The following is a 12,803-nucleotide window of genomic DNA, read 5'->3' as shown; positions in this document are numbered from 1 at the left end:
AAAAATGGTTTTATAACCAGGTAAATTGTCCATATGCAGTCATGTTGTTAACGGTTAGATATCAAAATACTGCCTTTAATGTAAAGGGCTGCTTTAAATCACAATATTGAGTCTCACTTATTGATCCCCAGATGATTTTCACAGGCGGTATGTTACAAAAGAGAAAAACTGCAGCCAGAAGAACCATCATGCAGTTGAAACACAGAAATGTCTTAGAAGCCTGTTTTCTGTCCAACCTGATTACTTTTTCCAGGACTTAACAGGGCCAAGATAGGATACACTACATTTCCACACAACAGGGTAGGAAAACATGACAATATCTTTTTAAACAGGAAAGTTTTTTAGTATAGTAACAATGGATCTTTGGGTACAATGGGAACCATCTTGCCTTGATTTTTTTTTTTTTTTTTTTTTTGAGACGGAGTCTCACTCTGTCACCCAGGCTGAAGTGCAGTGGCACAATCTCAGCTCACCACAAGCTCCGCCTCCTGGGTTCATGCCATTCCCCTGCCTCAGCCTCCCGAATAGCTGGGACTACAAGCGTGTGCCACCTTGCCCAGCTAATTTTTTGTATTTTTAGTAGAGATGGGTTTTCACCATGTTAGCCAGGATGGTCTTGATCTCCTGACCTCGTGATCCTCCCGCCCTGGCCTCCCAAAGTGCACCCAGCTGCCTTGATTTTTGAAAAGTTGTTTGCTTGCTGTCATCACTATTTTTCTTGAATTTAATCTTTATTATTCCCTTGTAGTAAAACACAATTGATCCAGAATGTTAGAAGAATATTTCTATTCTCTGAAAAATATGATAACCTTAAGGTCACAAATATTTTAGAAGTACTTCAAAATATTTTAAAAGGTAATAAAATATTTACTCCTAGCTTATGCCAAACAAAATAATAAAGCTTCAGAAGGCATTTAACCATTTCTGTTAACCATCAAGAAAATTTCTTATAACCATTAAGAGCATCTCACTTTTGTGATCAAAAGATCTAGGCAAGTGTCTGGCACAATGATTTGTTAAATTAATGAATAAACTGAATGCATTGATGAATAAATAAATGAGCACGTAGCATCTTCAAAGAGCAGTAGAGCTACCCTTTGTTCAAGTATAATCTTGTCAGTGACTAAGCAGTCCATTCCTAGTTTATTTTGTCTACTTCATTAAAGGCTTCTTCATTCCTTTTTAGTACATAAGTGACTCTGAATCATGCAAAACATCACCTATAATTTCATGTTTATTAAACTATTAGATTTTTTCAGCTTTAATTTTTTTGTTACATAACTAACTTTTCTTATTTGTTAATTGGCCATGAAAAAGGATTCTTCACCCTATAGTATTTTCCCTAATGTATATATAAAATTTTAATCACAGCTTGTGATAAAAAACTATTGAGAAATTACTCACAGAAAATACTTCATCCTTCTTTAATTGTCCATAGTCATAAAATAAAACTATCTAAATGAGAAAAATATCAAAAAAATTAAAAAGAGACTTTGAATCACATTTTTCAAGATATGACAAATATATCAACTTTTATATTTCTTATATTAGCACATTTTGTCTTAGTTTTTATTTCTATTCATTTCCTTGAATATAAATTCTCTGCTTGATTTGCTTCCTTTCAATTTTAATGTCCATCTTGCTCATTCCTTTTCTTGTATCCTTTTGCAACACGACTTTCTCTATAGGTGCCATCCGCATTTATCCATAATTCCCTAGATTAACAATGAAGTTACCACTGGGTTTACCTGATGTTCAGAATTTTCTCTAACCCATTGCCAATCATATATTTATATAGTCAAGCTATCTGAGGTTTTCGTTGTATGTTTTTGTTTCTGTGTAAATGGAGATAATCACAGCAGATGCTTTATCTGAGTAGTCCTTCCTTAGTACATGCAAGTAACCCCAGAGCAGCTGCAACCATATGCCTTATCTACTTACCCACATTAAAATTAAGATGAAGGGCAGAATTTCTTTACTAAACTCCAAGTAGATAGACAAGGAGCCACAACAACTTGTACACAGCGAAGAAATAGTTTTATTTTTCTCTTCAGGTATTCCTGACACACTTTTCAGCCAGCTGTAACGTATTCTTGCTTAATTCACAGATTTATTTTGACCCTTCTCCAAGGTTGATGTAATATAAGCATCTCAACATTGCAGCAATTGCAGTATCTGGGGGAAGATTACTTGTGATAAATGAAAGCTAAGCAGGGGTCACTAGAACTCGCAACAGAACAAAACATATCATCTTTTCTGTCAAAATGGAAAAAAACAGCCTTTAGTTAAGTTATATAACTACATTTCCAGTTGTTAAATATTCTTTAGCATATAGTCTGAGAACCGTTTTTAAACCATTACAATGATTTCAACAAATTTTCACTCAAGATGCAGGCAGGCTCTTAAAACTTCAGATCTCATGTGCTTTATTCTCCTACTCCCCCACACCCCCCAATCTCCAGTGTTCTTCAGCAATAACAGATTATAATAACAATATTTTTTGCTTGTCTTCTGTGGTTTGCCATCGGATTCAATAAATGGGTGTGTTAAGCCATTACTTTCAAACTATTAAGGCAGTCCAGACACTGTTGTTCTTCACCAATAATGAGGAAAGCCCTCATCTAGTATCATCCTGAACAGGTGAGCAGCCACAGAGTGTTACTTAATTTTCTCTGTGTTCCATACTCACAAGGAAACAAAACAGAGACTCAAAGCACTTTAATCTTGAAGGAGAAGAAAAGCGTGTAGGGACTTCCATTCTGTGAGAGTTTGGGTCCACTGAGAAATTAGAGGGAACAGTTCCCAAAAGAGACAACCCTCACTTCTGACACCAACTGCAAGATTGGGCATTCCCAAAACAGCCCTCAATTTCAATAGTTTGCTAGACAGACTCATAGAACTCATTAAGAGGTCATATTAAAATCCTCCAAGGGAAGAAGTGCATAGGGTAGAATACAGCAACTACCAAAAGTGGAACTTCCATCATCCTGTCTGTCTGTCCCGTGGAGACAGAATGCATTACTTTTTTGGTAACAGTATGTGACAGTATGCATAGACTATTGCCAACCAGGAAAGTTTACCCAAGCTCCATTGTTGAGCTTTTGCTGAGGCTCCATTACATACGCATGATTGATTGACTATCGATGTGGTTTATTTCAGTCTCCATTTCTGGCAATCAGGGCATGAGCCAAAGCCCTACCCTCAATCACACTGTTGGTCTTTCTGGCATAAAAAGACCCAATAAAAGACTATAAGTGTGTGTCGAGCCCCCACCACAAATAATATTATTAGACTATCTGTTGATCTAATGTCTCCAGGCAAACAGGCTCTTATCAAGTATGATGTCCAAAGGCTTAGAGATTACTTCCTAGAATCTAGGTCAAAGAGAGCTATTTTGGAGTAAAGTTAAATTCTACTGCACACCTTCATTTTCTCTTAAGACTTTTATTTAGGATGCTTATCTTAATGGTAAACACACTTGTTATGATTGTAACTATGGCCTTAGGAATTTTGAAGGTCAAAGGAGACCTATTTAATAAAACAGATGTTAAGAAAGCTAATTTATAGGAGGATATGTGTGGGGGCAAAGGAAGGAGTGATGATAAGTATGAAATGCAGGAAGATGCTTGGTCAGAGATCCAGACCTTGGCATTATGTCCTTGGGGCAAATACAGCAGGAGCTCTCAGGTTGACTGGCAATTACAAAGGAATGGACTGCCACCAACCTCTAGCACCTGTCTGGGAGGGGACAGACACAGCCAGTTCTGAGCCTCAAGATAGAAATAACATGAACAGCAGCCTGCACACTACATGTAGAGAGATTCCTAAAGCTCCCCTACCCAGCAGGATCTCCCTCCTGATGACTGCCAGAGCTCTGTCATCATGCAGGTAAAGTTTTGTGTTTTCAGAGGCCCCCGTTAAAACGCAAGTATGTCCAACCAGTAGTATCTATGAATGCTTTGGTTTGAAGTTTCATATTGGGAAAAGTGATGGAAGTAAAGTTTTATTGGTGAAGGGAAGGAAGAACAAAAATATGAATTATGAAAACTGTATGAGAACACAAATGGAGAAAGATGAGAAAGGCATCCCCAACTCCGTTCTGCTTCCTCTATTTCTCAGCCAGAACAGTGCACAGGATGGTAAATAAAATAAATTATTTTTAAAAAGGCAAGGAAGGGCCCATTGCAAGCCCTGTTTATCCCTAGGTAGCTATGGGACAAAACCATAAATCATTAGAGTTAAAGATCTCAGTTAAAGTCTTGGCTCAGCTACTCACAAGCTGTGACTTGGCCAAATCAATTAAGTTTTCTGGGTCTCTGTTACCTCATCTCTAATTTGAGAATATGAGCTCCCTCACAGAGTGGGTGTGAGCTTAAATGAGGTAACATACAGGAAAGCACCTTGTTAAATGTGCTTTTTTTAACTACTATACATATATGTTACTATTAGTTGAGCATTTTGAAAAAAAGTTTTAGCTTTGTTATAATTATATATGCATATAGTAATTTAAGAGCTATGATATATAATGTGTATATTATATATAATATGTATAGGGGTGTGTGTGTGTGTGTGTGTGTATTCTCCAGAGCATGTTGGTTCTATATGAAATAATAATACTCAAGATATCCCCATTAGAAAGGCTATATAGTCAAATGGGTTTGAATACACAGAAATCTATATGCCCTTCTATGGGAGTAAAAATATACATTAGCACATTAAAGACTCTGGAAAGTCCTTACAAGAATGAATAGTATGTTAGGTTACTTAACAAAGCATTTTCCAAACTTATTTGAACACAAAAACTTCACTTCACATAACACTTCTTAAAATACAATGGAAGCAGTGATCCAGAGAATAAATTTTGAGAAATATATACATTAGAGCAGATTATTCATGTTCAAAAATATATAATAATAATGTATCATGTCCTGCACATCCAACTTTTTACTGTTCTTGACCAATAGAGAGTGTCCAGCTCCTGTTGAGACCAAGATCCTAACCTGTGCAGCTACATTTGTACCTTGTACCTTCAATATCTTTTGAGTTTCTCTATTTTCTTGACTGTCACTACTCTCCTCCCTTTATCTTATGTAGGATTCAACTTTTGGCTTTGTCTTCTCTGTTCTTCTAATTTGCCTCTCTCGGGAAATGTATTATTAAATTACCCTCAAAAAAGTCTGCCCAGCTTATCTGGGTTCCTAGGACCCTCCTATCTGAAAAATAACCCTGTGGTGGCAGGCCCATCAGCTGCTTCCTCCTATCTTCTACCTCTACCCTTCAAATGCCAGACTCACCAGACTGACCTGAGAGCAGAGAACTTTGGTATCAAGTTTCATTTTCCTTACTCAACATAAAATACTCTAATCACTTAAGGGAATTTTAATGACTGATTATCACGTTTGTAGTCTCTAACATTGACTAGCCTAAACTCCAATAGAGAATAGTAGAATGTTCCATTACAGCTACAACCATTATTAACAGGCTTTTATGAAAAAATAAGGAATTTAGTTACAAAAATAACTAATAAGTGAAATTACCCCTACCAAACCAAGTGATAAATCACAATGGTCTTTGTTGTTGGTAATATTGTTAGTGTATTTCTGGTGCACAATACCCAGAAATAAATAAGAATGAGTAAAATCGCACAAGCACACAAGTGCACACAGATATCATATACTTCAAATTCAAATGGCAAGGAAGATATATTATTACAAGAAATAGCAAGTGCAGAATATTGGCTTCTGCAGTAAAAGCACATTACCTTTCTTACTCAGAATTTCATTTCAAACTTTTTATCAAGTTCCTTTAAGAGAAAATGGGATTTAAATTTGCAGTTGACAAACTAAAAAGGGTATTTTAAAATCTTATTTTGTACCTCATAGAATAAGAGAAGTTTGATTTTTGAACACCAAAAAAACAAACAAGAAAAGAAAAACTGTTGGCTGCAAGCAACAAAATAGAAGAAATAACTACTATGTAATTATTTCTTATCCACCATTGCACTTTGAGGTTTCAGTTACCTGCAGTCAACTGAGGTCTGAAAATATTAAATGGAAAATTCCAAAAATAAACAATTTATAAATTTTAAATTACACAGCATTCTGAGTAGCATGATGAAATCACATGCCAGTCCTCTCCATCCTGCTTGAGATAGGAATCATCCAGCGTATCCACATGATACTTACTACCTGTCCATTGGTCACTTAATGGGCATCTCTCCTAACAGATCTTCTGTCATGGTATCTCAGTGCTTGTGTTCAAGTAACCCTTCTTTTACTTAATAATGTTCCCAAGGTGCAAGAGTAGTGATGCTGGCAATTTAAATATGCTGAAGTGACATCATAAAGCGCTTCATCTAAGTAAAAGGTAAGAGTTTTTGACTTAAGGAAAGAAAGAAAAATCATATACCGAGGTTGCTAAGATCTACAGTAAGAATGAATCTTCTGTGAAACTAGGAAGAAGGAAAAAGAAATTCGTGCTAGTTTTGTTCTTGCACCTCTAACTGCAAAAGCTAAAGCCACAGCCATTCATCTCACTTCATCTCATCACATAAGCATTTTATCATTTTACATCATCACAGGAAGTGAAAGGGTAAGTGCAGTATAATATTTAATATCCCAAATATCTTTCAGAGATATTTAGAAAGAGAGACCACAATCACATAACTTTTATTCCGGTATATTATTATAATTGTTGTATTTTAATATGTTATTTTTAATCTCTTACTGTGCCTAATTTATAAATTAAACTTTATCCTAGGTATGCATTTATAGGAAAAAACATAGTGTGTGTGTGTGTATGTGTGTGTGTATGTATATATATATACATACACACACACATATGTATATACATATATATACACATATATACACATATATATATAGGGTTCAGTACTATCTGTGGTTTCAGACATCCACTGAGGGTCTTGGAATGTATCCCCCTTGAATAAGGAGTGACTACTATACATGAAAGATTTGGCCATTTGAATTACATAACATTTTCTTTTCCTCTGGGACTTCATCCCCTTTCTATTCTATTACAGCTACATCTTTAAAATATACTTAAAATCTTCAGTGGCATTACACATACAAGGAGTTGAGATCCAAACTATTTAGCATGGCAATAATGTGTGTCATAATATTAACATCCAGCTATATGAGCCACAACTCGGCAAGTCCCGTTCCCCACCATGACCTCATTCCTGTGTCAAGCTGAATGTATTCCTGAAGTGCCATGCATCACTTTACAATTTGTTTTCCTGTCCCCATAACTGGAATTTAGGCTTTTCAATACTGGAGTTAGGTACACCTTACACAGGTCCTAAATAATCACTCAATGATGTGTATGTATAATGAGCAAAAGTTTAAATGAAGATAATCATTTAGCTCATACTTTCTATAGGAATACTGTTTCCTAAGAATACTGACTGGGTTCAAACATTAAAAATAAAGTATAAAATCTCTTATATCCCTTTCAGAGAAATGATATCAGTTTTGTTTTTCATAACAAACACGTTCTTCTATTTTAATGAAACAGTATTGCACAGTGATTGCAAGGATGAACTTGGGAGCCAGATTGCCTGACTTCACACCTTGGCTTCATCATTTGCCGCCTGTATCATCTCAGGTAAGTTACTTAACTTCTCTTCACCTCAGCATGTCATATGTAAAAGAAGACTATTAATAGCACTTACATTATAGGTTGTTCTAAATATTAAATAAGCCAAGATGTGTAACGTGCTTAGGACAGTACTTAGCATGTAGAAAGCATGATTTATAAGTTAGCTACTAGTGTCACTATCATCCACATTAAACGTACTCTAGTTCACCACTCATTATACTGTGTAGAATCAAATTACCCTGGATGGTGCTAGGTCATTCTCTAAAGTTATCATATTTGCAATATCAGGGAATTCTCATGAAGTCTTTTTTAAACTACTTCTCATGGTGCTAACACTGGCCATGCAAAGCATACCTAAAAGAGTGTGTTAGTAAAAATACTTCCAAAGCTTCTATTTTCAAATCAATTGTCAGGGAAGTAAATCTTCTGCATAGATTCTAAATGACAGGATGCTCCTTTACTGGACACACAGGAAGATGTCAGATAGTTACTACTCAACTTCCTCATAAACAGTCCATCCATCCCTTTTTTATGCTTGCTCCAATTCCCATCAATCTGCCATACTTTCTGTCAAGTTACATAAAGCAGAATATAGTTGCCTTATTATAGATTTGCTACAACCCTGATAGGAGCTCTAATCCAATGCATCCTTATGTGATGAACAAAATAACACTGGATTTAACACTATCAGCTCACGCTAAGAACATATATCAATATATCTAGATGATAAAGGTTGAGTATCCCTTATCCAAAATGCTTGGGATCAGAAGTGTTTCCAATTTCAGATTTTGGGGGGATTTTAGAGTATTTACATAAACATAATGAAATATATTTTCTAGGATTTTGGAATATTTACACATAGATAATTATCTTGGGATGGGGATATTTATACATAATGAAATATCAAGTCTAAACATAAAATTCATTTATGTTTTATATACACCTTATACATGTAATCTGAAGGGTAATTTTATGTAAGATTTTCAATAACTTTTTGCATTAAAAAAATTTGTGTACATTGAACTATTACAAAGCAAAGTGTCACTATCTCAACCACTCATGGGGACAATCTGTGGTTGTTTGGCACCATCATCATTCCTGATTCTGAATTTATATGCTATCCAGAAGCAATTTTCTTAAATTATTCACACATAAGTACTTAACAGTAAAAAATACAACATATCATTAATAAAGTGAAAAAATAATGGGTTCAGTGTAACTTGTGGCATCATGTCAGTACTCAAAAAGTTTCAGATTTGGGGGCATTTCAGATTTCAGATTTTCTAATTAGAAATGTTCAACCTGGGCCGGTCACGGTGTCACTTCTGTAATCCCAGCACTTTGGGAGGCCGAAGTGGAAGGATTATGAAGTCAGGAGTTCGAGACCAGCCTGGCCAACATGGTGAAACCCCGTCTCTACTAAAAATGCAAAAATTAGCTAGGTGTGGTGGCGCGCCTATATTCCCAACTACTCAGGAAGCTGAGGCAGGAGAATCACTTGAACCCAGGAGGTGGAGGTTGCAGGGAGCCGAGATTGCACCACTGCACTCCAGCCTGAGCAACAGAGTGAGACTCCACCTCAAAAAGAAAAAAAAAAGAAAGAAATGTTCAACCTGTTAAAAGCTGCATTTCACTTCATAGAATCTCCTAGTAATGCTCATTTAGGATTGCAGATTCATAAGCTTGTTCAGTTAATGATTTTTGCATTTTTTCTAAATTAAATCTCCTTCTCACACTAATATTATAATTCAATTAAAGTAAGCCATCAAGTTTTCTTAGCATAATTTGCTCTTTATAAACCCCCTGCCATTTTCTTCCCCTTTTCATTGTTTCAATAGGCCAACTGCTGAAATGAAGCTGCAAATAAGGAGAAAATGTTTTCTCAACATCCTATATTTATTTGCCATAACAAATTACCATAAAGTGAGTGGGTTAAGCAACAGAAATTTACTGTCTCACAGTTCTGAAGGCTAGAAGTCTAAAATCAAGGTGTCAGCATGCTTGGTCCTTTCTGAGCACTATGAGGGAAAATTTTCCATTCGTATCACCTAGCTTCTGGTGGTTTTATGGCAATCTTTGGCATTCCTTGGTTTGCGGCTGTATCATCCTGATCTGTGCCTTCATCTTCTCATGGCATTCTCCCTGTGGGCATACCTCTGTATCCAAATTTTCCCTTCTTATAAGGACACCAGTTATACTGGATTCAGGGCCCACCCTACTCCAGTACAACCTCATCTTAAGTAATTATATCTTCCACAACCGTTTCCAAATGAGGTCACACTCTGAGGTACTGGGGGTTAGGACTTCAACATATGAATTTTGGGGGAACAGGACTCAACCCACAACACTTCCCAAATTAACACTGCTCTTGGAGACATGTCATTTTAAGAAGATCCTTTGACCAAACATTCTTTCTGCACAGAACAGATGGATCCTGCAGAAAGCCTACTAGATTCCTTGACTAGAACCTACTTGGCTCAAAGTCATACTTGTGACCCAAAATGCAAGGTTTGTTCAGATTTCCCACACAGTACGAAACGAAGGAGCAGTGGGGTCCTTCTTCTCTTACTTTCTGTACTTCACTTGTGATTCTCAGAGAATTTGCAATGAACAAGAAGCAATGCTTAGATAATGCTTTCTAGCTTAGAAGTCACATGTGGTATCTCATACAACCCTCATGAATAACAATCTAGCAGACAGAAGATTATGTCAGAAATTATTATAAAGGCATCATGGATGGCTTGCAGGCTCTGGAGCCAGAATATATTGATATGGATCCAGATCCCTTTCTTCCTAGCTGTTTGACTGTGAACAATTTGGATGCCTTGGGTGGGTACAAAAGTGGGGCAAGTAAGAGTATTCATCACATAAACTAGTTGTAACAATAATTTATTACAAGCAAATCATTTAGAATAGTATCTGGTACATAGTCAGTGCTCAGAAAAATTAAAGCTATTATTTTATAAATGATAACATTGAAGCTAGGGATATAAAATAACTTCTCCAAGATAACACAGGTGGTCAGTGGTGAGATCCGAACTCAACCCCAGAACTCCTGAGGACTTTTCATGTCATCAGACAGCATTCCAGCAATATCCCATTTTTAATGTACATAAACATCACACTTTGAAGTAACAGACATTTGGGGACTCTGCCACAGGCATAAGAGTAGAGTACCAAACAGTACTGTTTGGTATGGTTTAGTTCTACGTCCTCACCCAAATCTCACCTTGAATTGTAATAATCCCCATGTGTCAAGGGCAGGACCAGGTGGAGATAACTGAATCATGGGGGGCGGTTTCTGCCATGCTGTTCTCGTGATAGTGAGTGAGTTCTCAGAAGATCTGATGGTTTCATAAGGGGCTTCCCCTTCACTCAGCACTCATTGTGTCTCCTGCTGCCTCGTGAAGAAGTGCCTTCTGCCATGATTGTAAGTTTCCTGAGGCCTCCCCAGCCATGCGGAGTTGTGAGTCAATTAAACCTCTTTTCTTTATAAATTACCCGGTTTCAGGTATTTCTTCATAGCAGCATGAGAATGAACAAATACACTGTTGAATGCTCAAGATACCCCAACTGCAGGACTGCTTGTTCAGAGAACTGGACTTAGGGAAGGAAAGTCGTTGCAGAATCCCTCAGGCACCTCTGCATAATGTTCTGAAATAGCTGGTCTGGCTGGACCAAGAAAGGCTAAGGAAATGCTGGCCTTGGACTTTAAAAAAGTTCTATTTTTATTATTATTTTTCTTTTTGTCAAGCCCCACATGAATCTCCTCATGCAGTCAAGAGAACTACTACTAGTGTTGTTAGTGTTATTTTTTTTTTTTTTTTTGAGATGGAGTTTCGCTCTTGTTACCCATGATGGAGTGCAGTGGCACGATTTCGGCTCACTGCAACCCCTGCCTTCCAGTTCCAAGCGATTCTCCTGCCTCAGCCTCCTTAGTAGCTGGAATTACAGGTGCCCACCACCACGCCTGGCTAATTTTTGTATTTTTCGTAAAGATGGGGTTTTACCATGTTGGTCAGGCTGGTCTCAAACTCCTGACCTCATGATCTGCCCGCCTCTGCCTCCCAAAGTGCAGGGATTACAGGTGTGAGCTACTGCACCCAGCCAGTATTATTGTTTTTATTCCTTGAACTGGATGTGCTATTTTATGTCTCTGGGCAATATACCATTCTCTCTTACCAATTTCATATTCTTGTTCTGCTCATGTTTAGGAATTACTTGTAGTTTGTATTTTCAAATCCTTTGAGAAACCTTCTATCACCTCCCAATACGACATAGATGAACTCTCTCCATTATACTATTTGTGGGCTATATCATAATCACTGGTTTTCTGCTCTCTATTTCCCACTACACTAAGGATACCTTATTTGTTTTGGTCTCTGCAGTACCTAGCACACAGCCTGGTATATAAATATTTAGTAACTAATTGAAAGACTAATGGGAGGATTGAATAGATGAATAAAAAAATACAATAAAGAATAAAAGAAAAAAAGAAACAAGACCTCAGAGTCTTAGAGTCTTAGCATGCAACCATTAGGCACATTGTTTTTTTGTTTGTTTGTTTTTTGAGATGGAATCGCTCTGTTGCCCAGGCTGGAGTGCAGTGGTGCAATCTCTGCTCACTGCAAGCTCCGCCTCCCGGGTTCACACCATTCTCCTGCCTCAGCCTCCCACGGGACTACAGGCGCCCACCACTACGCCCAGCTAATTTTTTGTATTTTTACTAGAGACAGGGTTTCAACATGTAAGCCAGGGTGGTCTCCATCTCCTGACCTCGTGATCCACCCACCTCGGCCACCCAAAGTGCTGGGATTACAGGCATGAGCCACCACGCCCAGCCAGGCACATTATTATTTAACTTGACTTCTGAATAGACAAAAGGAAAACTGAGTAAGTGATGAGAAGAGGTGTGACTTTGTGTGTGATATTAATCAGTTAATGAAGCTCCACCTTGTTCTGCCTGGATCCATAAAAATAAAAAAGAGAGAAAATTTCACCACCAGCTATCTAGCCTGATTTGCATGTGTTCAAATCTTTGAAGTATTTCTTTTGATTCCTTTAATCAATAGCTATTTTAGAAAGCTCTTCATTACTTCCTAATTGTCCAAATTCATTTTCTTCATTTTTCCTTATTAGAGGCAGATTTTTCAAATGAGTTAAGCAGATCAGCAATTTTAGAA

The 12,803-nt window shown here is 37.1% G+C and overlaps 1 protein-coding gene across 1 annotated transcript in view; it reads right to left on the bottom strand.

Annotated features, from left to right (window-relative positions):
* Nucleotides 1-12,803, bottom strand: part of LOC134732839 (EGF-like and EMI domain-containing protein 1) — a 633,219-nt gene that overhangs the window by 552,668 nt on the left and 67,748 nt on the right. The window contains 1 exon segment of the mRNA XM_063619963.1: nucleotides 5,295-5,303. Within this exon segment, the coding sequence (XP_063476033.1) occupies nucleotides 5,295-5,303 (9 nt within the window).

Source organism: Symphalangus syndactylus, chromosome 17 (genome assembly GCF_028878055.3).
Source record: "Symphalangus syndactylus isolate Jambi chromosome 17, NHGRI_mSymSyn1-v2.1_pri, whole genome shotgun sequence".
In the NCBI taxonomy this organism is placed as follows: domain Eukaryota; kingdom Metazoa; phylum Chordata; class Mammalia; order Primates; family Hylobatidae; genus Symphalangus; species Symphalangus syndactylus.
Note: the sequence above shows the minus strand (reverse complement) of the source record. Positions and strands in the feature narration are given on the sequence as shown.